At 34.9% G+C, this 24584-nt stretch overlaps 2 protein-coding genes across 4 annotated transcripts in view; one reads left to right on the top strand and one right to left on the bottom strand.

Annotated features, from left to right (window-relative positions):
* The window catches only part of LOC148955768 (CAAX prenyl protease 1 homolog), a 67386-nt gene that overhangs the window by 184 nt on the left and 42618 nt on the right, over positions 1 to 24584 (top strand). For 2 of the 3 annotated variants that reach the window (XM_089104207.1, XM_089104200.1), the window contains exon 2: positions 22645 to 22750. In XM_089104207.1, coding sequence (XP_088960333.1) covers positions 22667 to 22750 — 84 coding nt within the window. In that variant the 5' untranslated portion in view covers positions 22645 to 22666. Of the gene's footprint in view, positions 1 to 20555; positions 20682 to 22644; positions 22751 to 24584 lie in introns of those variants that run through there. The other variant, XM_089104202.1, reaches the window with a different exon arrangement.
* On the bottom strand, positions 11508 to 12242 carry LOC148955769 (uncharacterized). The gene has a single exon (XM_089107905.1). It carries the CDS (start codon positions 12240 to 12242, stop codon positions 11508 to 11510), a length of 735 nt encoding a protein of 244 aa, XP_088964031.1.

Raw genomic sequence — 24584 nt, 5'->3', positions numbered from 1 at the left:
GGCCTGGACATAGGCTAGGGTAAAAAATCAGTATCCAATTGAGCAAAATTATATAAAACTAAAACCCTTACATCTTGTTACCAAAGAAGAATTGGTAAAAATTTTACATATCAGAGAAAAATTAAAAATCTAAGCTATGCATCAATATGGTTATTAGGCTAGGCTATGAAAAGTTTTTAGGATCAAGCACTTGAAATTATTAGTTTATTAACTTACCTACAAGGGTCTCTTTTTGGAAATACCAGTTATTCTATTTTGATGTATATATCCTTTTAATGTTTCAGTTTTATTTTCATAGGCTATTAGGCTAACAGAAAGCTGACTTTCTTCTGATTCTAAAAATGTAACTTTTATTGCTTAATATTTATTCAATAAATCACAAATATTAAATATTTTTTTTTCCTTTTAATTGCTTTTCAAAACATAGACCATAGGCTATTTTTAATTTATGCTGACCAATTATTTTTGAAAATCTATCCAAGAAGGTGGAATTCTTGTTACTGCCCTCATATTGCATCATGCTGTAGCCTAGTAAAATAATAGTGGTCTTTCCCAAAAAGAGGTCTTTTTCCCTAGCTTATGCTCTGGGAGGATAGTGTAAAATATTGGACTGCTAGTCACCATTTTAACAGTTAAGCCACTGTAAAGACTAGGCTATAGGCTATTATATAGCACTGCTGTTAAGTCATGGCTCCTAAAAAAAACATCATAAAACAAAAAAAGTAGCCTAATAGGCTGGGCTACCATTACATTTTCTATTTTATGCTCTTTCTGATGCTTATAAGATAAGTAGGTATATAGTGGTTTGATTCTTCTTAATTACCTTAATTTGCACTTTGGAGCAAATTAAGGTCCATACTGGATCTGTTGTGCTCTGGGTCAATGATGGCAAAAATTCATCACTGTGTTAGGGCCCAGTGACACGCCATAGGAGAGGTCTGCTGGAGAGATAAGCCCACTTGGTAGCAGTGGCCACGAGGTAGGTATGGCATGTAAAGACCATTCTCAGTGGTATAGAGCTGACACCACTGCACAACAGCAACTTTGGATTGAGTATGCAAGATGGTTGGGTATGACAAGCTGCATCAGCCTCCTAGCAAGACACTCATTCTGATAAAGTTGGCATCAGTCAGTAGTTGAGTGGGACGGACAGTCCTACTCATATTTCCATGGCTTGTTGTTCCATTCCTTGTCAAGTCTGGACTTGAAGGACACAGCCATAGATGCAGTCACCATTTCAGCTTGAAGGCTATTCCAATCATTGAAAACATGCTCAGAGAAGAAGTGTTGCTGCGTTCATGTTTTGACAAATCGTTTTGACAGCTTATGTGAGTGTCCTCTTGTATGGTGCTGACTTGAATGTTTGGTAAAGAGGGGGTTATTTGGTTGTGTGCTATACTTGTAGGTCAGCATCATATCACCACAGTGGCGTCTGAAGACAAGTGTTGGCAGCTGCATGCATTCCAGTCTCTTGTTGTACAGGAGATCTTATAGGCCAGCTATGCACTTTGTGGCATGTCTCTGAACTCCTTTGATTAGACTGGTATCATTCTTATAAGAAGGGGAGGTGAGACATGTACCAAAATCCAAAACGGGTCTAACTATAGCCTTATAGAGCCTCAGAAAGACTGTACAGGAGTGGCTGGTTATAGTGCGTTTGAGGAGACCAAGGCTTGAATTTGCTTTTGAAACTGCTTGTTGCCAGTGTAAAAAGGATCAGCCCTTGAAATAAAAAGGATAGTAAAATAAATTATTTACCATTAGATTCCTTTTTGTATGCTATTTCCAAATGTGATTGCTTTTCTGAAAATGCACACCCTCCCCATGATAGCCCTAATAATATAGGCTTTTAAAATAAGGGCAGACCAAAAACCCATCTCTATTTGTCTGAAATGTTAAAGAAAAGCCTTTGTTCCTGAAAAGTAGTTCTTTCCCCCTAGGCTATTTCTCTGCAGTGTTGATTCTTGTTGTGATGTTATTCTTCTTTGTTAAATTGGATAATATTAGTGTGCCATTAGGCCTACTATAAAATTCTGAAAATAATTTAAAAAGAAATTTTAATATACTTGATTAGCCTTTATCATTCCTAAAAGTACTTCACTTTTCTACAACACCCTCCCCCATCCATTATATACAAACATATTGCCCAAATTATACATGTTCCATACATTTTTCCACACATCATTCTTTTCTTAAAATAGACTTTATGGTAAAGAAGCAACACTGACAAAATTGAGAAAATGCATTGAAAATCACCAATGTGATTTGCACTGCTTATTTGCACATTAAGGGAGATGCAGTTGGGGGTAAGGGTAAAGTAAAGTGCTCCTAGGAATGATTTAAGTAAGTATTTTAGGATTTTTAAAGTTGTTTTCAGAATTTTATAGTGCTTTGTTTTGAGTAAGCTTTAACTATAGGGTAAAAAAAACAGTATCCAATTGAGCAGAATTAGGTAAAACCCAAACCCTCACATCTTGTTACCAAATAGAAATTGAGAAGAGTTGTACATGCCAATGAATAGCTAAAAATCTAAGCTATGCATCAATATGGTTATTATAAAGATTATTTAAGATCAATACTTGAAATTATTAGCTTATTGACTTACCTAGAAGGACCTCTTTTTGGAAATACAAATTATTCTATTTTGATGTATACATACTTTCAGTTTTATTCACATGTTAACAGAAAGCTGATTGTCTTCTGATTCTAAATATGTAACTTGTATTGCTAGATATTTATTCTTTAAATTACAAATATTAAAAATAATTTTTTCTTTTCAATTACTTGTCAAAACAGAGATCAAGTATTGAGTTTATGATGACAAATTTCTCTCTAGTGAGAAGTGATTGGGTCTGCACTTCCATTGTTCTGTATTTTGCATGTGTACAACCAAGTTGAATTTTTACATAGATGCTTAAATGACATCTGATTCTAGCTATTCCATTAAAATCACTTGGCAGAGTGGTTTTCATCAGTAAAGAATTCAGAAAACCCATTTCGACAAAGATACATGGCACATCACAGGTTGATAAATAATAGAGAAATATGATATTTAGGACTATATATGGGAGCATCCGGGGAGCTAGGGTGCATGGTTCCATTGCAACTGACCCCCCCCCCCCCCACAACTGAACCACCATGCAACTGAACCCCCATGTAACTGAGCCCTTGTGCAAGTCAACCCCATTCAACTAACCCCCCATGCAACTGAACTCTCATGCAACTCAAACACTGTACTTGCATTGGGTAAAACACAAGTTAGAACCTTTACATGTTCAACCTTGTTAGAATTAAAAAAAAACAAGTTTTTTTTAACTGAAAGTAAGGAGCAACATTAAAATTTAAAACAAACTGAAATTATTTAGTATATTAAAGGGGTTGTCCCCTGCTCTTTATGCTAAAGTTTGACTCTTTCTCACAGCTCTGCTTTATAAAACAACTTTAATGTAAAGAGTTGGGCAGGGAACAGCTGCTTTCATATATGGAGTAGTTTCTGTTTGTTTTAAGTTTTAATGTTGCTCCTTACTTTCAGTTTAAAAAGGTCTTTTTATTTAATTTCTGAATGTTTTTTAATTAATGCAGGTTTTGAATTTGGCTCACTTTGCATGAATAATTAAAACAAAATTTGTATATTAATTTTACTTTTTTTTTTTACTAATAATAACCTTATAATAACTTAAGTTTGATTTTTGTTCCAGTTGTTTAAGAATGACTCCTGAATCACAAAGGATGTTTAATTAGAATAATAACTTCTTTTAAAAGTTAAAAAAGAAACTGTAGCATATTTATATATTTATTTTCTAACCTGTCACTACAAAAAAAGCAAGAAGACGGAGTACAACATAAGACACAAAAAAAGAAAAGAGAAAAAACAAAAAAAACAAAACAAAACAATACAGAACAAATACTTAAAAGCACTACATTGACACTGCTGCCACAGGAGGGACAACCACTTGTGCAACAGCCTTGCATTAAAATTGTCAATCTGTTTTATAATGGCCTGACATGGTTCTGTAACCTTATAATGAAGGCTAATATATGAGTTATGGATCCACAAAGGTAGTCTCAACCAATACTTTGCATAACAAAAGTAGTAGGACTGAATTTGCTTAATGTCTGATTTCTGAAGCATTCTCCAGAAAGGTGCAATATACAGAATATGCAGCAGCATGGTTGTATTATACAACCTAGCTAAAATCATGTGATTAAAATTGAGTTTGTTTGCCACAATGCTACCATATGATGCCAAAATACACTTTTGCAGGTGGCTAATTATGAGCAAGTGGGTAGCTTGCATGGAAGTCCCAACAGGAAGGCCCAAATAAGTTAACAAAGACACTGGCTTAATGGTAATATCACCAAGTCTAATAGATACATCAGTCAAATCTTTTCAATTAAAAAGAACAATCTCAGACTTAGCTGCATTGAAACTAAGACCAATTTTCTGGTATTCATTATTTAACATTTTAAAATTCTCCTTGAGGCATGCAGTGTTCCAACAAGATATAAATATGTCATCAGCATGACAAACTAGGCTTAGATTCAAACAGCTAACTATACATGAACATTCAATTTGCAATTTAGGCTCTATTATTGCATTATTGAAAAAATCAGGTGAAACAATAGATCCCTGCCTCACTCCCTTATAAATGGGTAAGACAACACAAATATCACTCATACAAGGAATATAAATACGGACCACGAAATTACCATATAAATCCTGATACACTCCTAACACCAAAGGGTTGACCCTCCTCTTATATGCCAAATACAAAATATATTTGTGGACAAGCTAATCAAATGCACAGTGCACATCATGGCTACCAAGAACTAGAGTTTCACTAGCTGCATCAGTATCCAAAAGTATAGCACATAGAGCAGACAGGGAATGACCACACCCTAGTCCCTTCTGAAAGCCAAATTGCCTTGAAGGAACATAACATTTTGACCAAATTTCATTGCATGTTAGCAACTCAAATAACTTACAAAAACATTCAACACAGTAATGGGTCTATACAAACTGCAAAGGTGGAGAGGTTTAGCTTGTATTGTTTTTTAAATAATGTACAGAAATCCAGCTTCCCCTCCATTGGAAATTCCTTTCCCCAATGAGAAATAATCTCCATGGAAAGATTCTCTCACATAACTTAAATTTGCAATATTAGCAGAACTAATTTTGTAAGGCATAGTAACAAAACCGCCAAAGAGGTCAACACTTTTTTTATGAAAATAAAAGTCACAAGTTGAGCAATTCTCAAATCACTGAAATGAATGAAAGAAAAGATCTTTAAAAGATGTATGTAATAATTTATGTTTGTTTTAAGTGTTAATGTTATTCCTTACTTTCAGTTGGAATAAACTTTTTTTTATTTAATAGCAACCAAAAGCAAAAGACATAGAATATCTTTGGTTTATTATCATATAAAAACCATAGCTATGGAACTTCTTAAGGTAAAATTAAATGCTAAGATTGGCTGGAAAATAACACAAACGAATTATTACCTATATCAGCCATTATTTATCAAAATTCAAACTTTAGCATAAAGAGCAAGGTATTGACACGGGGGCAAACTTCCTCATATAGGTAATATGAGGGGGTTCACCCCTTGTCAATACCTTAATCTTTACACTAAGTTCAAATTTTCTTCCAATTCTTTAAGAATGACCCCTGAATCACAAAGGCTGTTTAATTAGAACAAGTAGCTCTTTTGAAATTGCTAAAAATAGTTTAGCATAAAGAGCAAGGTATTGAGGAGGGGCTGAACCCCCTCATATACATAATAATTTCTATTCATTTTAAGTTTTAATGTTACTCCTTGCTTTCTGTTGAAAAAACTTGTTTTTTTATTTAATTTCTGAGTGTTTTTTAAATAATGCTGAGAAATCCAGCGTTGAAATTCTCTTCCATGAAAAGATCCTCTCATGTAACCCAATCTGGTGTGATTTTCATTAAGATTCTACAACTTCTAGGGGGCATTTCCCTCTTATGTTGAAAATAGGGCAAATTTTCTCAGGCTCATAACTTTTAATGGGTTGGACTGAAACTTATATAATTAAAATCAGCATAAAAATCCAGTTCTTCTGATGTATCTATTTGTATCAAAATTCCATTTTTTAGAGTTTTGGTTACTATTGAGCCGGGTTGCTCCTTACTTACAGTTTGTTACCACAAACTGTTTGATTGTTTGCTTTTTAAAGTCATAATATAAATGACTGTCAAGATGATTTACAAAAAATTCTGTTTTTGTTGTCACAAAAACAAAGAAAATCAAATATCACTAACTCTTAAAGCCTATATATATATATATATATATATATATATATATATATATATATATATATATATATATATATATATATATATATATATATATATATATATATATATATATATATATATATATATATATATATATATATATATATATATATATATATATATATATATATATATATATATAGCTAGTTACTCAATGTTAACAAATAAGGTGTTTATGGAAAATATTTTTGTATGAACTTGGGGGGGGGGGGGGTGCTCATTTGATTGGAAATCAAAAGTTTCAGTACATTTTTTAAGAGTTAAAAGTAATCTAAGGGCTTCCACTCCCACCCTCTTTTTTCCCCAAATACATCCAACTGATAGTTTTGAGATAACCATTTTATTTAAAACAGATCAAAGGTTAAATAACTATGTCTCCAGGGCTCACAACCCTTAGCTACTGTTGCAAGAGCTGTAAGTTATGCAAGTAGTCTATTGTTAACATACAAGATGTTTTCTCTTTGTTTTGTTTTTTGTGAAGAAGAAACGGCATGTATGATCCTAGACATTTTTTCCTTTATTGGTTGTGAAAAGAAAATACCAGTAATATCTACAATGGTTGATGGTATCAGCCATTACATTGTTCAGAAAATGTTTAGGAGCATCTTCAACTAAATCAAGAGGTACTATTTGCATCCAGTTTTACAAGACAACATATCTGCAATGTGTCAAGAAGAGCTCAGGGTATAAACCTGAGGGTATGAAGTTTAAACTTTCAGGACATGTTGAAAAAAAGGCTGGAGTGCAATCAGTCCCCCTCCCATATCCATTTTAGCTGCAATCTCCTCAAAGACATCTGATCAAAATTTGTTATCTAGGTTGACAAAGGTCTGATTCATCTGAAAAAAAAAGAAATAAAATCAGCTTTAATGGTTTGTGACATTGGATATTCTTTTTATTTTTTTTTGCAAAAACGAAACCAAGCTTTTTTTTTATGAATGATCTTGACAGGCGTTTATATCATGATTTTAAGAAACAAGCGATTCCACCAAGGTTGAACATGTAAAAATTCTAACTTGTGTTTTACCCAATTATATTGCTTCATGTTTTTAGAATACTGAAAAACTGAGTTCAGTGGTTCAGTTGCATTATGGTTCAGTTACACAAGGGCTCAGTTGCATGGTGGTTCAGTTTAAACTTTCAGGACATGTTGAAAAAAAGGCTGGATGCAATCAGTCCCCCTCCCATATCCATTTTCCTCAATCTCCTCAAAGACATCTCCATCAAAGACATCTGATCAAAATTTGTTATCTAGGTTGACAAAGGTCTGATTCATCTGAAAAAAAGAGAAATAAAATCAGCTTTAATGGTTTGTGACATAGGATATTCTTTTTTTTTTGCAAAAACAAAACCAAGCTTTTTTTTATGAATGATCTTGACAGGCGTTTATATGATGATTTTAAGAAACAAGCGATTCCAACAAGGTTGAACATGTAAAAATTCTAACTTCTGTTTTACCCAATTATATTGCTTCATATACTGAAAAACTGAGTTCAGTGGTTCAGTTGCATGATGGTTCAGTTACACAAGGGTTCAGTTGCATGGTGGTTCAGTGCCATGATGGTTTAGTTGCACAGGGGTTCAGTTTATTTGGGTTGAGTTGCATGGGGTATAGTTGCACAAGGGTTTAGTTAAAGGGGGTTCAGTTGCACAGGGGTTTGGTTATACAGGGGTTTAGTTGCACAGTGGTTCAGCTACAGGGGTTCAGTTGCCCGTGGTTCAGTTACATGCACACCAGGGTGCATTGTAAGAATTGCAATGACTATATAAAAATGAGCAAAAATAAGAAATATTAAAGTACCACTTTTATTGTCATTACTCTTATAAAGTAGTGACAGGAATTAGGGTCCATTTAAGGGATTTAAATTAGATTTGCAAGTGAGATAACTGGTATCATAGGCAGCACAATAGCACTGCTTACTACTACTACTACTACTAACAACTCACCACAGCACCAAGCCGCCTGAGGCCAACACAGCTTCGCACGCTCCTCCTCCACCCCAATCTATTCAAAGCCTCCCTTTTTACATTCGCCCACGAAGTTCCCATTTCCTTTAAATCTTTCTTTATGACGTCCTCCCACCCCAGTCGAGGACAACCTGCTTCCCATTTAGCCCTAGACGGTTGGCTGAAAAGAACAATTTTTGGCAATCTGTCATCCTTCGTCCAAACAATGTGCCCTAGCTACCTCTTCCTTTCTTTCATTATAGCCCTAGAGAGTGGTATTGAACCACATTTTTCGTATAGCCTATTGTTTGAAATGCAGTCAGTCAGCCAGGTACCCAGAACAATCCTTAAGCAATTTCTCTGGAAAACATCTAGCAAATCTTCATCGGCTTTTCAGAGTGTCCATGCTTCAGAGCCATATTTGACCACTGTCATCACTGTAGCTTCTAATATTCTAATCTTGATTCGCAGACTTATCTTCCTATTCTTCCTAACTTTTTTTTTAACTGTGAAAAAACACCCTGAGCCTTGGCTATTTATTTAACATCTTCACTGCTCCTACCATCTTTACTAATAATACTACCAAGGTAAGTGAAGCTGCCCACCTGATCAATCTTTTCATTACCCAATGTCACCTTTTCATCTTCACTTATTCCTAGCCTTAGTGACTTGGTCTTCTTGACATTAATTTTCAAACCTATTCTAGCACCCTGATCTTGCAAAACTTCATTCATTTTGCTCACACTTTCACCTAGAATGCTTAAATGATCAGCATAATCTAAGTCCAGGAGACTTTTTCCTCCCCATTTGATTCCGTGGTCTCCCATTGCCTTTCCTGTGCTCTGTAAGACAAAGTGCATCAAAATAATCCATATAAAGGGGGATAGAACACAACCCTGCTTAACTCCTGATTTAAGACAAAACCAGCTGCTAAACTTATTTCCTACCTTAACTGCAGCTTGTACATTGCACTAATCACTTTAATGTATTTGTCTGGTATACCATACAAGGATAAAACCTTTACTAAAGCTCTTCTATCAACAGAATCGAACGCTTGCTCATAATCTATAAAACTGAGGACCAAAGGTGTTTGAAAACTCAGGCACTTCTCAATTAATAGCCTAAGAGTGAAAATTTGGTCAACACATCCTCTACCTTTTTTAAAACTGCTCTGTTCTTCTCTTAAAACTTTATCTATGGCATCTCTCAGTCTAAGAAGTATCATATTACTAAGTAATTTAATACCTACAGAGAACAGACTAATGCCTCGATAATTACTGCACTCACTTTTATCACCTTTCTCATAAAGTGGCTTAATGAAGGTTTTCCTAAATTCGTTAGGTGCTTCCCCTATATCAAAAATTATATTTCGGATTTTCGGTAGTGTCTTTCTACACTCGGAGCCACCATGTTCCAGGGACTCATTTAAAACATGCTTTGCCTCCGCAACTTGGTTATTCTTCGACCCTTTTGGCACTATCGCTAATTCTTCTTCCTAAAGCAAATGTTCTTTTATATCCAAGGTTTGATAAACTTCTTCATTGTCCTCAATATATTTTCCAGTAATTGCATCTCGGTTTAGCAAATTCTCAAAATGCCCAGCCCATCTCTCTTTAGTTTTTTCCTGATTGCTAATTGCAGCCCCATTCCTATCTTTAACTGGGCCAAGTCTGGATTGACTACTCCCTCTCAATTTTTTAACATGCCAGTACAATATTTTACTATTATGCCGTCTAGCTGTAAAGAGCAATGTAGGGCCTACTATTTATCTTTTGTTTTTTTATACCAAGGCACTTTGTATGGAAGGAATTGTCATAGAAGCTTTTAAAGGGATCAATTCAATTGGAAATTGAAAGGGCTAGGGCCCTTTTTAATAGTCAAAAGTGATTGGAGGGCAACCATATAAAAATTTTGGGATATTCCTTTTGTTCAGCATAAGTGAAAGGTTCAGAAATTATGTCTTACCTTAAATACCTTAAATCACATTGTTCTAATATACCTTGAATTGCTGATTAGTGATGACAATGGTTGGATGTCTCAACGGCATCCCACTCAGTTCGCCATGGTTTTGATGACCATTCTCCGTCAATGGCTCTTTTAAAGGCAGCAGTACTGGGGGTAGTGACTGCTTCTTCAGTGAGAAAATTCCACAAACTCACTATTCTATTAGTAAAGAAGTTATTGCGTAGTCTAGTGGCAGCTCTCTTCTGTTATAGTTTCCCACTGTGCCCCCTAGTTCTGGCAGATTCATCAAGTTGAAATAGCTTATTTAATGGAGAGCTAGAATTCAGGAGCTTATGCGTCATAACAATATCACCCCTTTTACTTCTATAAACAAGGGTGGGGAATTTCAATCTCTTCAGATGGAATGAGTAATTTAAATATTTGCTTCCATCAGTTGCTTTTATAGCCAATCTCTGAACTGATTCTAACTTCTCCTGGTCACCTTTGTTGAGGGGGCTAGCAACACGCATGCCAAACTCCAAATTAGGCCTTACGTATATAATTTTGTCATCACCATAGGTGACCTACTAGTGGTTGTTCTTTTTATAATGCCAAGGGTTTGGAGTTCTTTGGCTACAGCTGTCAGTGTGTGCATAGTGAATTTTAATTCTTTATCAACTATGACCCCCAAGTCTCTCTCCGCTTCGGACGAGATGATAGTCTGTCTTGATCTGTCCATCCCTAACATATGATAAGGGCATTTCTCATTTTTATTTCCAAAGTGGATTGTTCAACATTTGTTTACATTGGATTTAAGCCTCCACAAAGTTGGGAAAAAGCCCGCTGGGAAAAAGTACCCATAGGTAATTCTGTATAGAGGTTCTCTTATTGGGTGTATCAACAGGTCCAATGAGTTTGGAGTTGTCAGCATAAAGACTTATTTTATTTGTGACTGTGGTTGGTGCATCATTAATATAAATGTTGAATACTGTTGGTCCAAAGACTGTTGGTTCCCTGGGGCACTCCACTTAATACATCCACTTCTTCTGAAAAAAAATACCTGTCCATTTGTTCCAAATATTTTCACCCTTTACTTTCTCCTGGAAAGAAACTGAAGCACCCACTCTACAATTTCATTATGTATTCCAGTTGCAAATAACTTGGTCCTTAGTTGATGGTGACATACTTTATCAAAGGTTTTTGCGAAATCCAATAGAACCAAGTCAGCAAGGACTGCTTGATTCAGATGCTCAGTAATATAATCATACATATCAATCAAATTAGTCTCAACCAAGCATCAATACCTGAAGCCATGCTGACTATCGCTGAGCAGCTTATTGGTGGTCAGGTGTCCATCAATGTGAGCATTCATGATTCCTTCTAAGATTTTACCAGCTACAGATGTAAGACTAATGGGTTGATCATCGGAAACGCTGTTGCTGCTACCCCCTTTGTATACAGGTGTAACGTTAGCATTCCGCCAATCTTGAGGAATCTGCTTAGCATCAAGAGACGTCTGAAACATATTTGTAAGGGGAAGGGCTATTTCCGCACGAGCTTCTTTCAATACTCGTAGGTGAACTTCATCAGCGCCAGCGGATTTTTTAGGATTAAGCAGCATCAGTTGACTCTCCACATCAGATGCAACCACAGTTATCTTTTGCATAGGTTCCTCAATAGAATATTCTGGTGCTTCTGGTAAGGGGGCATTGTCTGGAGGCGTGAATACTGACTGAAATTGACTACTCAATTCAGCTGTTATATCTTTTGGGGTAATAAATGTATTGCCATTCACAAGTAGTTCTGTAACTGAGTGTCTCCCTGGTTTCCAAGCTGAAGCATACTTCCAAAATCTCTTAGGGTTAAATTTTGAATCAAATGCCAATCCCTCTTCATATTCTGTTGTAGGTTTTCTTGTGAGATACCTAACTTTATTTTGGGTTTGTTTGAATTTCTCATAGTTCTCATGGGAAGGGTTTACTTTTGTATTTGTTCCAATACTTTTTCTTTTTACACTCGGCTCGCTTGACATTACAAATGATAAATGGTAAGGTTTTGGGTCTTATTTTCGAGGAAATTACTGTATGTTTTTCTGTTGCATTAATTAAACCCTTTTCATTTCAAGCCAAGCATCCTCCATATTCTTAACATCAATGAATGACCAATCCTGGTGTGTCAACTCTTGTCTGACCTGGTTGTAATTTGTGCCTACATGCTTAATCAAATTATTCTTTTGTGGGTACAACCTAAGCCTACAAGTAATTGCAACATGGTCACTCGCTCCAAATGGTGGTTCTGAATTGACACTAATGAGCGTCTCATGGTCAGCAACCTCTCCCCACACAGCCCTGGGGGTAAGATTTTTATGCTATGTCCTGGTGGCATATAAGGTTCTTATAGAAAGGGTGCTCATATAAACGTTGGAGGGGGTTCATTGGATTGGTAATCAGAAGGCAGCTACCCCCACTTGCACACTCATCATATTTTCCTGAAATGTATCCAGCAGAAATTTTGTGATAGCCCTTTTATTCAAAATAATCTGGAGATCTGATAACAAACCCCATTGAAACAAACCCCGAAAGCGTGGGAGCAAGGGTTGTAAGCTATGCCCCATGGCGTTTAGCCTAAGGTTTTTATGGAAGGGATGGTTGTACAAACTTTAGAGAAGGCTCATTTGGTTGAAAATTGGAAGTTCCAGTTCCCTTTTTAGAGTCAAAAGTGATGGAGGGCAACTAGCCCCTCTCCCTCAACTACCCAATTTGTTGTGAGATAACCATTTTGTTCAAAATAGTCCAAAAAACATATAATGCCTCCAGGGTTGACACAACACCCCAGAGCCCTGGGGGCAAGGGTTGTAAGTTTTGTCTGGGGGGCATACAAGGTTTTTATGGAATTGGTGTTTGTATACTTTTCAAATAGGGCTCCTTTTATTGGAAATTGGAAGTTATAGTGCCCATTTTAAGCAAAAGTGATAGAGAGCAACCAGCACCCCCCCCCTGCCCTTCATTTCTCCAATCCCACCTAATCAAAATTCTGAGATAGCAATTTTGGTCAGCATAGTGAAAGGTCCAGAAAGTATATCTTTGAGGATGACAACAGCCCTCAGGGCAAGGGCTGTAAGTTATGCCCTGAAGGTGTAGGCCTAAAAGGGTTTTAAAACGGTTTTTTTATAGAAAGTGTAGTTGTATCTACTTTAGAGGGGCTCATTGGATTAGTAGTCAGAAGTTCTAGCGCCCTTTTTAAGAGTCAAAGTGATCAGAGGGCAGCTACCCCCCCCCCTCACATGTCATGTTTTCCCAAAATGTGTCCAATAGAAATTTCGAGATTATTTTTATATTATTAGCTATTTTTATTCAAAATAATCCAAATATCATATAACAAGGCTTTTGGGGCTGATACAAACCACCAGAGCCAGGGGGCAAGAATTGTAAATTATACCCTAGGGGCATTTAAGGTTTTTATGGAAGGGAAGGTTCTATAAACTTTAGAGGTGGCTCATTTGGTCAAAAATTGGAAGTTCTAGTTCCCTTTTAAGTGTAAAAAGTGATGGAAGGCAACTAGACTCCCCCCCAACTACCCCTATCACCACCAAATGCATCTGATTGAAATTGTGAGATAGCCACTTTGTTCAAAATAGCTCAAAGAACATATAACAATGCCTCCAGGATTTACACAACCCCCCAGAGCCTGGTGTAAGGGCTGCAAGTTATACCCTGGGGGCATATAAGGTTTTTATTGAATAGGTGGTTGCATAAACTTCAGATTGGGCTCATTTGATTTAAAATTGGAAGTTATAGCGCCCTTTTTAAGAGTCAAAAGTGACGTGAGAGCAACCAGCACCCCCACGCCCATCATTTCCCAAAACAAACATTTAAACAAAGTTTTGAGACATCTTTTTTTTCAGCATTGTTGAAAGTTTCAGTAATTATACATTTGAGGATGTCAACCGCCCCTCCCCCAAGGCCTTGGGGCTATAAGTTAGTTAATTAGTTCATTGTTTACATATAGTATATGTTATTGACAAAAGGTATGCATGTTTGACTTATAGTTCCCAAAACACAAAGGGCATTAAGGTGAATCTTTCAGGGAATTTTGAACTAAATCAAAACAGAATATGTGTACTTGGGTTGTCAACAGGGTGTAACACAGGAATGATTGAGTATATTAATTTGGAACTTTTAGGTAATGATAAGGGAGATGACCAATAGAACAAAAAGGCAATATTTTCATGCTGCTACTACTAAACCCCTGCTTCTACTGCTACCACAACTACTAATACTACTACCACTACTATCACTATACCAACTATTTCTGTAGTGGGTACTACTAAGGCTGAGGATATTGAAATGAACATCTGAGGAAACGTTGAGGGGAAACTTTAACTAAATCAAAGCATACTATGTACATACAGATTGCTGATATTGGCATATCAGCAATATTTTTGAAACAACTTACTATCAAGAGAAAACTTCAGGGGCATTATGAGTGGGATGTTCAGTTGACCAAAAGGCAAAATGTACATAATACTGCTGCTATTAATGCTGTTGCTACTTCTGTTACTACTGCTAATAATAATACACTATTCCTGCTACTACTACCACTACTACTATGATACTAGGGCAATTCAGGCTATTCGTATGAAGGTGAAAATTCGACAAAATATTGAGGGGGAGTTTTAAACTAAATCAAAATACACTATGCACATGCAGAGTGTCAAAAGGGTGTATCTCAAGAATGGATTTGGTTATTAAGTTGGAACATTCAGAGAATACTTAAAGAGGAAGATCAATTGACAAAAACGTAATATATACATGTCACTACAAATACTACTACCACTGCTAAAGGCAGTATGTGCACACTGGTAATAACGTTACAACCACTGCTATGTTTACTTTCTACTACTATTGTTAATATTGCTCCAACTACTACTTCTATTGCAACTACTTGTAAGACTAAGAGCATTAAGATGAAGATTTCAAGGTATATGAATTTGCAGTTTACCAAAAGAATATATCAACAATGTCATAACAATGGCTAACTGTATCAAGTTGAGTACTAATATTACTGCTTTCACTACTGTTACAACTGTATCTAAGGATGTGAAGGTGAAACTTTCAGAGAATTTATAGGAAGGAAGGTAAACTGAATCACAACACGCCATCTGAATGCAGGTTGTCAAAAGGGCATATCAACAATATCTTAGGAAGAGTTTAGTGTGTGAAATTAAAACTTACAATGCTTGTTGTGGAGGATATTGAACTAACCAAAAGACAATATTTTCATCATAATACTACTGCTTCTACTCCAAAAACTACTGCTACTTCTACTAAAGGTAAGACTACTACTATTAATTCTAATGCTACTACTACTACTATAGCCACTGGCACTACTACTACTACGAGGGGGCTGAAGATTAAAGTGAAACGTTGTGCCTTTGCGAATGATATAAGTAAGTGTTTATGGTTGTTTTGAGATAGTTTTCAGAATTTTGGAGATTTTCTTCAAATATGGCCCTGTCTTTGAGGCTTAGTCTACCCAATCATGGACAGATTCAATCACAGGCATGTGCAGTATAGGAGAATAAATGTGTTTAAACAGGCTTAGCTATAATGGTTCAAGTTCAATCATTTTATTATTAACATATACATGTATATAATTGACATAGGCCCATGGGGGGACAAGCTAAAAAAAACTAGGCCTAGACAAAGATACAATAACAAATTACACTACAATACAAAGATAAACACAACAGCAAAGATACAATAATACAACAATAATATGAAAGTAGCAGCTAGCCCAGGATCCATAAATAAATAAAAAAAAAAAAATCAATATTATTAAATATAAATTAATACTGGAAAATAGCCGAGAGGCCCACATTCACCCATAACAACAAACCAAATGAATAACTTTGTCTTATTAAAAAGACGCTTAATTAAATGTAATCCTGAACTAAATGAAATTTAAGATTCCTTTTTATTAAATGGATAGAAGAAAATTTATCAATAAGTTCCTCTTGAGCATCCCTGCACCGGGCTATTGACACGAATGGAGCGAATTTAGATCTCTCACTACCGTCCTATACTTGTCAATGTAGATGGTCTTTTTTTGTTGCATGTTATAATGATGTAAATCTTGTGATTGGGAGAACAAACTTTGATTGAGGTAATATGGTGGTAATTTCTTGATGTCATAATTAAATTTGAAAATAATTGCTCCAAAAGTAAATTGTTGAGAAACTGGAAGTATATCTAGATAAGTATGTAAATAGGCTGTAGAAGACTTATTTGAAATTGCAATAGGCCATGGAATAAAAAGTTTCAGGATTCTTAGGGCTTTATTTTGTAAAATATGTATTGGTTCAATATGGCTTTTAAATGTAGATGAATATACTAGAGAACAATAATTAAGATTAAACTGAATCAGAGTAAAATAAATGCTTCATAAAGCAGAGTAGGGCAAATAATGCTTCAACCTCCACATTAAACCAACACACCTTGAAATTTTTGAGCGTAGATTTTGAATGTGCGTTTTAAAAGATAAGCCTTCGTCAATCACAAATCCAAGCTACTTTATCGTTTTCACCCAAGATATTGATAATAGATACTTTGAAGAAGTAACTCGGGTAATACGAGGGCATATATTTGACTTCCTGCCGTAAATTATGAAATTAGTTTTTGATAAATTCAAAGCAAAAAAATTTGAAGAACACCAATCAAGAACATTAGAAAATACAGTATCCAGTTTTGCCTTCAACTCCTCATCATTCCTCTCAGAAATTGAAACTGCCGTATCATCAGCAAAATATGTGTTGAGACATGGGATTGCCAAAGCGCGGTGAAAATCATTTATATAAATTAGAAAAATCAGAGGACCTAGGACAGAGCCCTGAGGCACCCCAACCATCGAGGACTGAGGAACAGGCGAAGAGAGAAAATTACCTCCATCTATTCGTTGCTTTCTCTTATCAAGACAAGATTTAACTAGATCCAACGCCGGTCCGCGCACACCACAATTATCCAATTTACGAAAAAGAATACAATGGGATTCATATCAAATGCTTTTTTGAAATCTAAAGATATTTTTGCTGGAATTTCACCTCTATCTAAGCATTCATGAATATATTGGATGACAGCAATGGTAACGTGTTCAGTATTGTGTCTAGACCTAAAACCAAACTGGGAATTTGTGAAAAAAATAGACGATTTACGAAAGTCATAGAACCTCTTATAAATTGTCTTCTCAAATATTTTAGAAAATGCTGACAAAATAAAAATAGGGCAGTAATTTGATGGGTTTTCGGGAGAGTCACCTTTGTGAAGTGGAATTATCCTCGCTTCTTTAAAAGCAGACGGGAAAACTCCAGTTTTAAATGAAAGGTTAATTATATGATGTAATAGTAAAATTACTGCAGACAATAATTCTTTAACAATTATAGAACTAGGCCCGTCAATTCTCGCTGAATTACCTGGATTTAGATCATACACTATTTTTGTTATTTCAGACTTAGAAATAGGCCCAAGAAAAATTGAATTACTTTGAGGAGATGGAAGGCATGAAGAAAAAGGTTTATTACTACGTTAATCAAACTGGTTCATTACTGATGAAACAATTTTCTCTCCTATACTAGCGAAATAAGTATTCATAATATCAGCCACTTTCTCCAATATGTTAGTTGTCGATCCATCTTCTAAACTAATAACTTCAGAAAACTTAGAATTCCTTTGTTTTTTTTATATAATAGAATTAATTAAAGACCACGTTTTGCGAGGAGAATTTTGAGCTTCTTCGAAATGCTCATTATAATACCTCTGTTTCGACAATCGTATCAGTGCGGTTAATTTATTTTTGAAAATTTGAAAATTTTTAATATTATAATCAGTTGCATCCTTTAACTGCTTTTTAAATAACTGATTTTTTCTCTTAACTGATATCAAAATTCAAGGCTTTATCCACGGCCTTATAGGAAATTTTTCTCTGCGAATTTTCTTTGTAACACATAACTTTTACTTATCGTAACTTTATGGTTACTTTTACTTAAGGTTAGATGTTGAAACAAGTCCAAAATTGTAGTCAGCCAATCTCAACTAGTCTAATCTTATCTAAATCTATCTTAGTATGTCCAGCATTTGCTTGCTAAAATTTTAGATGAGAAGATTTTTGCTAGGCTACTGTTAAAAAGAGTTAAGTTGGGTGAATGAAACTTTCAGAAATGGTTGGCTTGATGAGGTCTTTTAGAGCATCTACCTACACCCCTTCTCACTCCAAAGGTTAGTGGTTTTTGCAGATCTTAGACAGCCTTTGTCATATTAAATCAATAGCTTCAGAAACAGTTCTGCTGTTCAAATAAGGCACAAGAAAAGTGCTTTGAGCACCATACCTTCACTCAATCCTGTTCATCAAATTTTGAAATTTTTTTAAAGCTATCTCTTAAATTTTTAAATAAAAGCCTTGATTTGGTTTTAAATTCTGCTAAGGTCATAGAAATTATATTTTCTAAATCCAAGACAAAAGAAAAATGGACTAAAAACACAAAGTGATAAACAAATTTCATTCAAGGTCTAGATATATAATATATATATATATATATATATATATATATATATATATATATATATATATATATATATATATATATATATATATATATATATATATAGTGTATATATTTAATTTTATTTATGCAAACCCAATTGCTTTCCAAGATAGAAAAAGGCTCCATTATCTAAACAGAATAGGACCCATTTAAGAAAGATACATTTTAATAAAAATATTATGTCCAGGACTTGGCACTGTCCAAGTCCTGGAGGTTTTTCCCTACCCTGGGTGTTTTGAATTAGCCTATCTACCCCCACTCCTTCCCTCTCCAAAAAGCACTTACCTGATCAAAGACTTCGTTAAACTTGAAAATGGCTTTGTTATAGAAGTGAAACTTTCAAAAATAGATTTAGTATTATAGCACACAAGGCCCCAGGGAAATATTTTGGGCGGATTTCGGTTTTCTCTATTAATTTGCTAGCTAATCAGTTAAGGATGTGTTTGTAGGGGTAGCAACTAGCGTATTTGGAAATAGTGTTGAAATTCCCATTGTGTGTTGAAATAGTATGTTCACTTATTAGCTTATTAGCTATATAATATTTCCAAATACAGAAATTGCTACCCCTGCAAACATATTTTACCCTCCAAGTTTATTGATCAGTAGAAATGATGTTAAGAAACATTATTTGTCGTATAAGATAAGAATACTTCTTACAGCAATCACAAAACAAAAATCAGGAAACAAAGCAAAAAGAGAATTGCAAACAAATGAACAAACAAAATAAAGAAATATACAAAGTTATTTGACAGCCTAAGGGGTAGTAACCTGATTTATATGGGACTGGATACATCCTAACCCTAAACTTGTAAATTAGCTGTCGATTAAAAAAAAATAAGGAGAAAAGGTACTGCAAACCAACAAACTCAGTAAAATTCTTTATAAGTATAGGGCTATATCTGGCCCCTATAGAGTGAATGGGGCTATCACACATTTTCTAGGGTTGCAATATATATATATTGGGAAAGAATGTTAGATGGTGCATTGAGCTATATTAGCTGATTTTTTTACAAAAGGAATAAGTGATTGAAAACAGTGGTAAAACAATTTGCCTTCAAAGTTATAAAATTAAATCATTATGAATTTTTTATGCTAAGAGATTTCATAACAAATGAGTGAATTGTTACTGCCTATATAACCTTAAATCGCACTTGCCAGCGAGTTAAGGTGGCTGTATGTTGTATAACCCAGAAAAAGGCTATAGTGTGACTTAGACTTTACTGAAACTTTTAGGTACCCTGGGTTGGTAGCTTAATTCAACCAGTTGATTTTTTATACATTTAAAAAGTTAATTTTAATTATATAAATTTATTATATATTAGAATGATTGTTACAAGCATACCAATATTGAAAAAATAATTCCTGAAAATTGAAACAACGTTTTTGTTTCCTCTTTTATTTTGTTATCTTTTCTTATGTAATTCATATTTGTTTTATATTATTTTTTTATATTAGGTATTATTGTTTTTATATTAGTTTAGGTTAGAAGAACCCAAAGATAAAATAAGTGGGTTTCAAGTCAGGATTCTAAACGGTGGACTTGATATGGTATATTTCCTATCACAGTCCTGTAGTGCTAACTTTGGTGTAAATTAAACGCTATTCGTGGAAAATTTACTTTCATTTTTGATACTGTTGTATTACATTAGAAGTGTGGCGTGTATATCATAATAGTATTCATATTTGTAGTGGAACCTTATTTGTGAAATGTCTGCATACTTTGATTTGATTTTGGATCTCAATGTTGCCATATTAGCCTCAGATTCATAATAAACAAGCTCAGAAACTTAACTATATAAGCAAAGTGAGGGATTGAGAATGGTCTCACTTTTGGCCCTTGATTGAAATCCCTTTCAAGACTCTGATTTTTAACAAGTAAGTAAGTAAGTATGACCCAAAGACCCTCAAGGTCCAAACAATCAATGCTGATCTCCGTTTCGTGGCACTTCAGCCAGGAAGTGCAATGGGGGGATATGTAACAAGGTGTAAGATTTACAGGTGTTAAAGTATATTTAGGCCGTGTCTTTTTGCATGGGCTGTTTGTGAAATTTTGGGAATTTTTTCCTAAGGCTGTACTTGTAATTTTACCCTTAAGGGGTACTTTTTCCTATAACTTTAACTAATCTGACTCAAATGGTCATGTTGACATTTTGATCTGATGACATGTGGCTGTGGCTGCTGGGTGTTTAAGGGACATTGAAAGGGTGCCAGGTTGCCTTTCAATAGGTTTTATTTCTTAAAAGGGCTCTAAAACAAAGAGTCTTTGATTGAATGAGTCCTTTCCCAACTTTTTACAATCATTACAATGTGCTATTGCAAAAATACAGGGGAGCCTCATTGATCTTCACTAAGTCATTGCTTTTGTGTTGACTATGCAGTAGCAACGCCTTAAAGCTAATGAAGAGTCAGAACAAATCAAATAATTACCCATTGAGAAAAAATCAGAGATAAGCTCAAGAATGATAAAAGAGCAATAAGCTCTACTAGAAAAACTAACAGTGTATATTTTTAAAGTAATGTATGACCAAACAATAGGATAAAACATGCACCTCTTAAAAAAGAGGATAAAACTATCCTCTTCAGCATTTTTTTAATAATATCCACCATATCTCATTACTTCCTTCTAAAAAAGGAATGGAACTTTAGATATTTTAATAATGTAATCTGTCAAGTGCGTAATATAGTAATTGTAATTGGTATCATCAAGGTTGGGTTTGATGCTGTATCTGTCTCCTTGCGTTCAGTAGCAACACAAAAATATTTTCTATAAGATCACCTTACCTTACCTTAAATCGCATTGTCCAGCAAAACAAGGAAACATCCTATAGAGTCGCTGGTCAGTGATGATGGGGAGCCACTGTTTTGGTGATGCCCCGCTCTGTTGTCTATGGTTTGGTGGACCAATTCTTTTCGATGGTGATCTTGAATGCATTGACAGAGAGATTAGTGATAGCTGCATTTGGAAGACTGTTCCAGGGGCCCACTACTCTATCGAAGACGTAGTGGTTATGGAGTCTGCTATGAGCTCTCTTCCTGAGCAGCTTCTTACTATGCCCTCTTGTCCTGAATGATTTGTCAAGTTGTAAAGGACTCTGAGAAGAGGAATCGGCATGCAGTAGCTTGTAAGCCATAATGACGTCGCCCCTCCGCCGTCTGTAGACGAGTGTTGGGAGCTGTAGTTTGTTCAGGCGAGATGGATAGTCGAGGTTCTTGCATCCATAAACAGCTTTGGTTGCGCGCCTTTGAACAGACTCTTTTTTCTCTTGGTCACTCTTATTCAGAGGCGTGGCAACACACATCCCAAACTCCAGCAATGGTCGCACGAGACCCTTGTACAGCTTCGTCATGACTTTAGATGATCTTCTACGTACTGTACGCTTAATTATTCCGAGGGTCTGAGATGCTTTGGCAACCACTGTTTGTGTGTGTTTGTTGAATTTTAATTCTTCATTGACGACTATTCCCAAATCTCTTTCAGCTACCGAAGAACCAATCGATTGTCTAGAACCATCCCCCCCCACTCATATGGTACTGCCACTTCTCATTCTTGTTCCCGAAATATACCGCCTTGCACTTCTGGATGTTAAACTCAATCTTCCATTGGCGGGCCCAAAGGGAAACTGAATCCAGGTATTCCTGTATGGTGGCTCTAGTCGCTGACGACTCCGCGGGCCCAATAAGCTTTGAATCATCGGCATAGAGGCTCTTATCACTACAAAGGGATATAGACTGAAATGAAGAAAAACAGTTATCTTTGCTGTTTCGCGTATCATTGCTGTATCATAAACATTCATCAGAAATTGGCTGAAAATTTACTACTTTTACTCTCTTGTTTCAGATAAAACAACAGTTCTCCTAAGATGAATGAAAAATTTATATTCTATGGATCAATTTGTTTTATGACAGTCGAATTTCTATGGGAATCTTACCTCTCATACCGCCAGGTATTATTGTTACTTTCATTGAGTATTGCTGCCTCAGTACAGTTGCACTTATTTTGTGTTTTTTTCTAAAACTATTGATTAATATTTAAGTTACTATGAGCTAGTGTTCATTCTTTCTTGTAAAACTAAAATCTTATTTCAATCATTATTGGCTTGAGTTCGTTCTTTACTATAATTTTTGTTTTTTTTAATTACAAAAGGGCGTAGAGGTGACAAATTCTTGATGTTATAATAACATAAGCTACTACAGTGCTATAGAAAAATGCAGATTTTCGTAAAAAATTGATTATATTTCAAGAATATTTTTTTCAATTACGAAAGATTTTTAGCCCCATTAATTTCATTTAAAATAAGCCTTAAAGCAGCTCTCTAAGATATTACAGTGCCCTGCTATCTGAGGAAAAGAAAAAGGAAAAAAAGATGCCGTATATGCAGAATATTCTGGTTGCAGCCACTTTTCTTTATTTTCAAGGCAATATATTTCCCTTGTTGTCCAAGAACAGGGAAGGTAAGTTTCCTATATAGGTGTTTTCAGACAATGCCGTTCTAATAGTGGACATCTTGTTTTGATCTGACTCTATTTTTATGAGCTATTGGTTATTATATTTCTCAGTATTGGATCTGATCGTCTCTTACTAGATTGCTTGCTACCGCTGCAACTCAGATAAAATTCTGTAGTGGTTTTTCTTACAAGCATTACAGTTTTGAAAAAAAAAAAATATTGTAAAAACTTGCTTTTAATCAGCTTAACATCTATTACAAATTTAATTTATAAAACACATAAAGGATGCTGGAGTTGAAATCAATGAAAAGTTGGAGACCAGTAAAATAAATATTTTTTTGTGTACTATTAAAATTACTATTCTTTGTTTTAATGTCAAATATAATTACATAGTGTTAAAGTACCATAGGCATCAAAGAAAAAAACTTTTTTTTTTATTTGACCCATCTTAGTGTAAGAAAAATACTAGCCAAAACAAAATATATAAAGAAAAACAAAAAATTAAATGTTCTGCAAAAATATAACAGGAAAAACGAAAGAAAAAAAAACACAGTAAACAAAATCTTGTGGAAACAAGAAGTTATCTCATAAAAGAATGTCCAGCTAGGATTGATACCAGCTTGAGATGTTTCATATCGTTATTGTTAAGCTGGAGGACATAGTAAGAGAAGGAGAAGTCCAACAGCTGGCAAGATAATATGGTAAGGGCGGGGAGGCTGAACCCATCAGTGGTCCCCCCCAACCATAAATGGAGCTTAGTTTCTGGCGTGTAGAGGCAATGGGCTTTGAAGGCCTGAGCCTCGACCCACTGATAGAGGGTCCACCCCTTCTAATAATAATAATAATAGTGTAAGAAACATACTAGCCGAAACAAAATATATAAAAAAATATTCTAAGTAACAGAAAAAACGAAAGAAAAAAAGTAAACAAAATCTGGAATAGCTGAATGAACTGAATCTTTGGACTTTTACTATTAATTTTTTTTGTTTAAAGTTTATTTTCAATTTTTCACTGTGTAATTAAAAAATTTCGCCTTTTTAATATATTTTCGTTTCTTGTATAAATGGAAAGGCAGAGTAATCTAAGAAACTAATTAACCTAGGCCAACTTTTTGCAGACTGGATTTGGACTTAAGATATCTCTTGAGCAAAGAATATAGTGGAATACTCATTTACAAAGAAATTTCATTTCTTAATTATATTAGTTGTTTTTATAGTGACAAATTATTATCAGTGGTTTAATTTTCTTTAAAATTCACTACTTTTTTAATGAAGGTGCGAAATACTACACTGGGAAGGAGGTTTTAGTTTTCACCTCTGTCTTCCCACATTA

The sequence above is a fragment of the Artemia sp. Qi Xiang Cuo genome, chromosome 2 (assembly GCF_049724085.1).
Source record: "Artemia sp. Qi Xiang Cuo chromosome 2, ASM4972408v1, whole genome shotgun sequence".
Taxonomy (NCBI): Eukaryota; Metazoa; Arthropoda; class Branchiopoda; order Anostraca; family Artemiidae; genus Artemia; species Artemia sp. Qi Xiang Cuo.
Note: the sequence above shows the minus strand (reverse complement) of the source record. Positions and strands in the feature narration are given on the sequence as shown.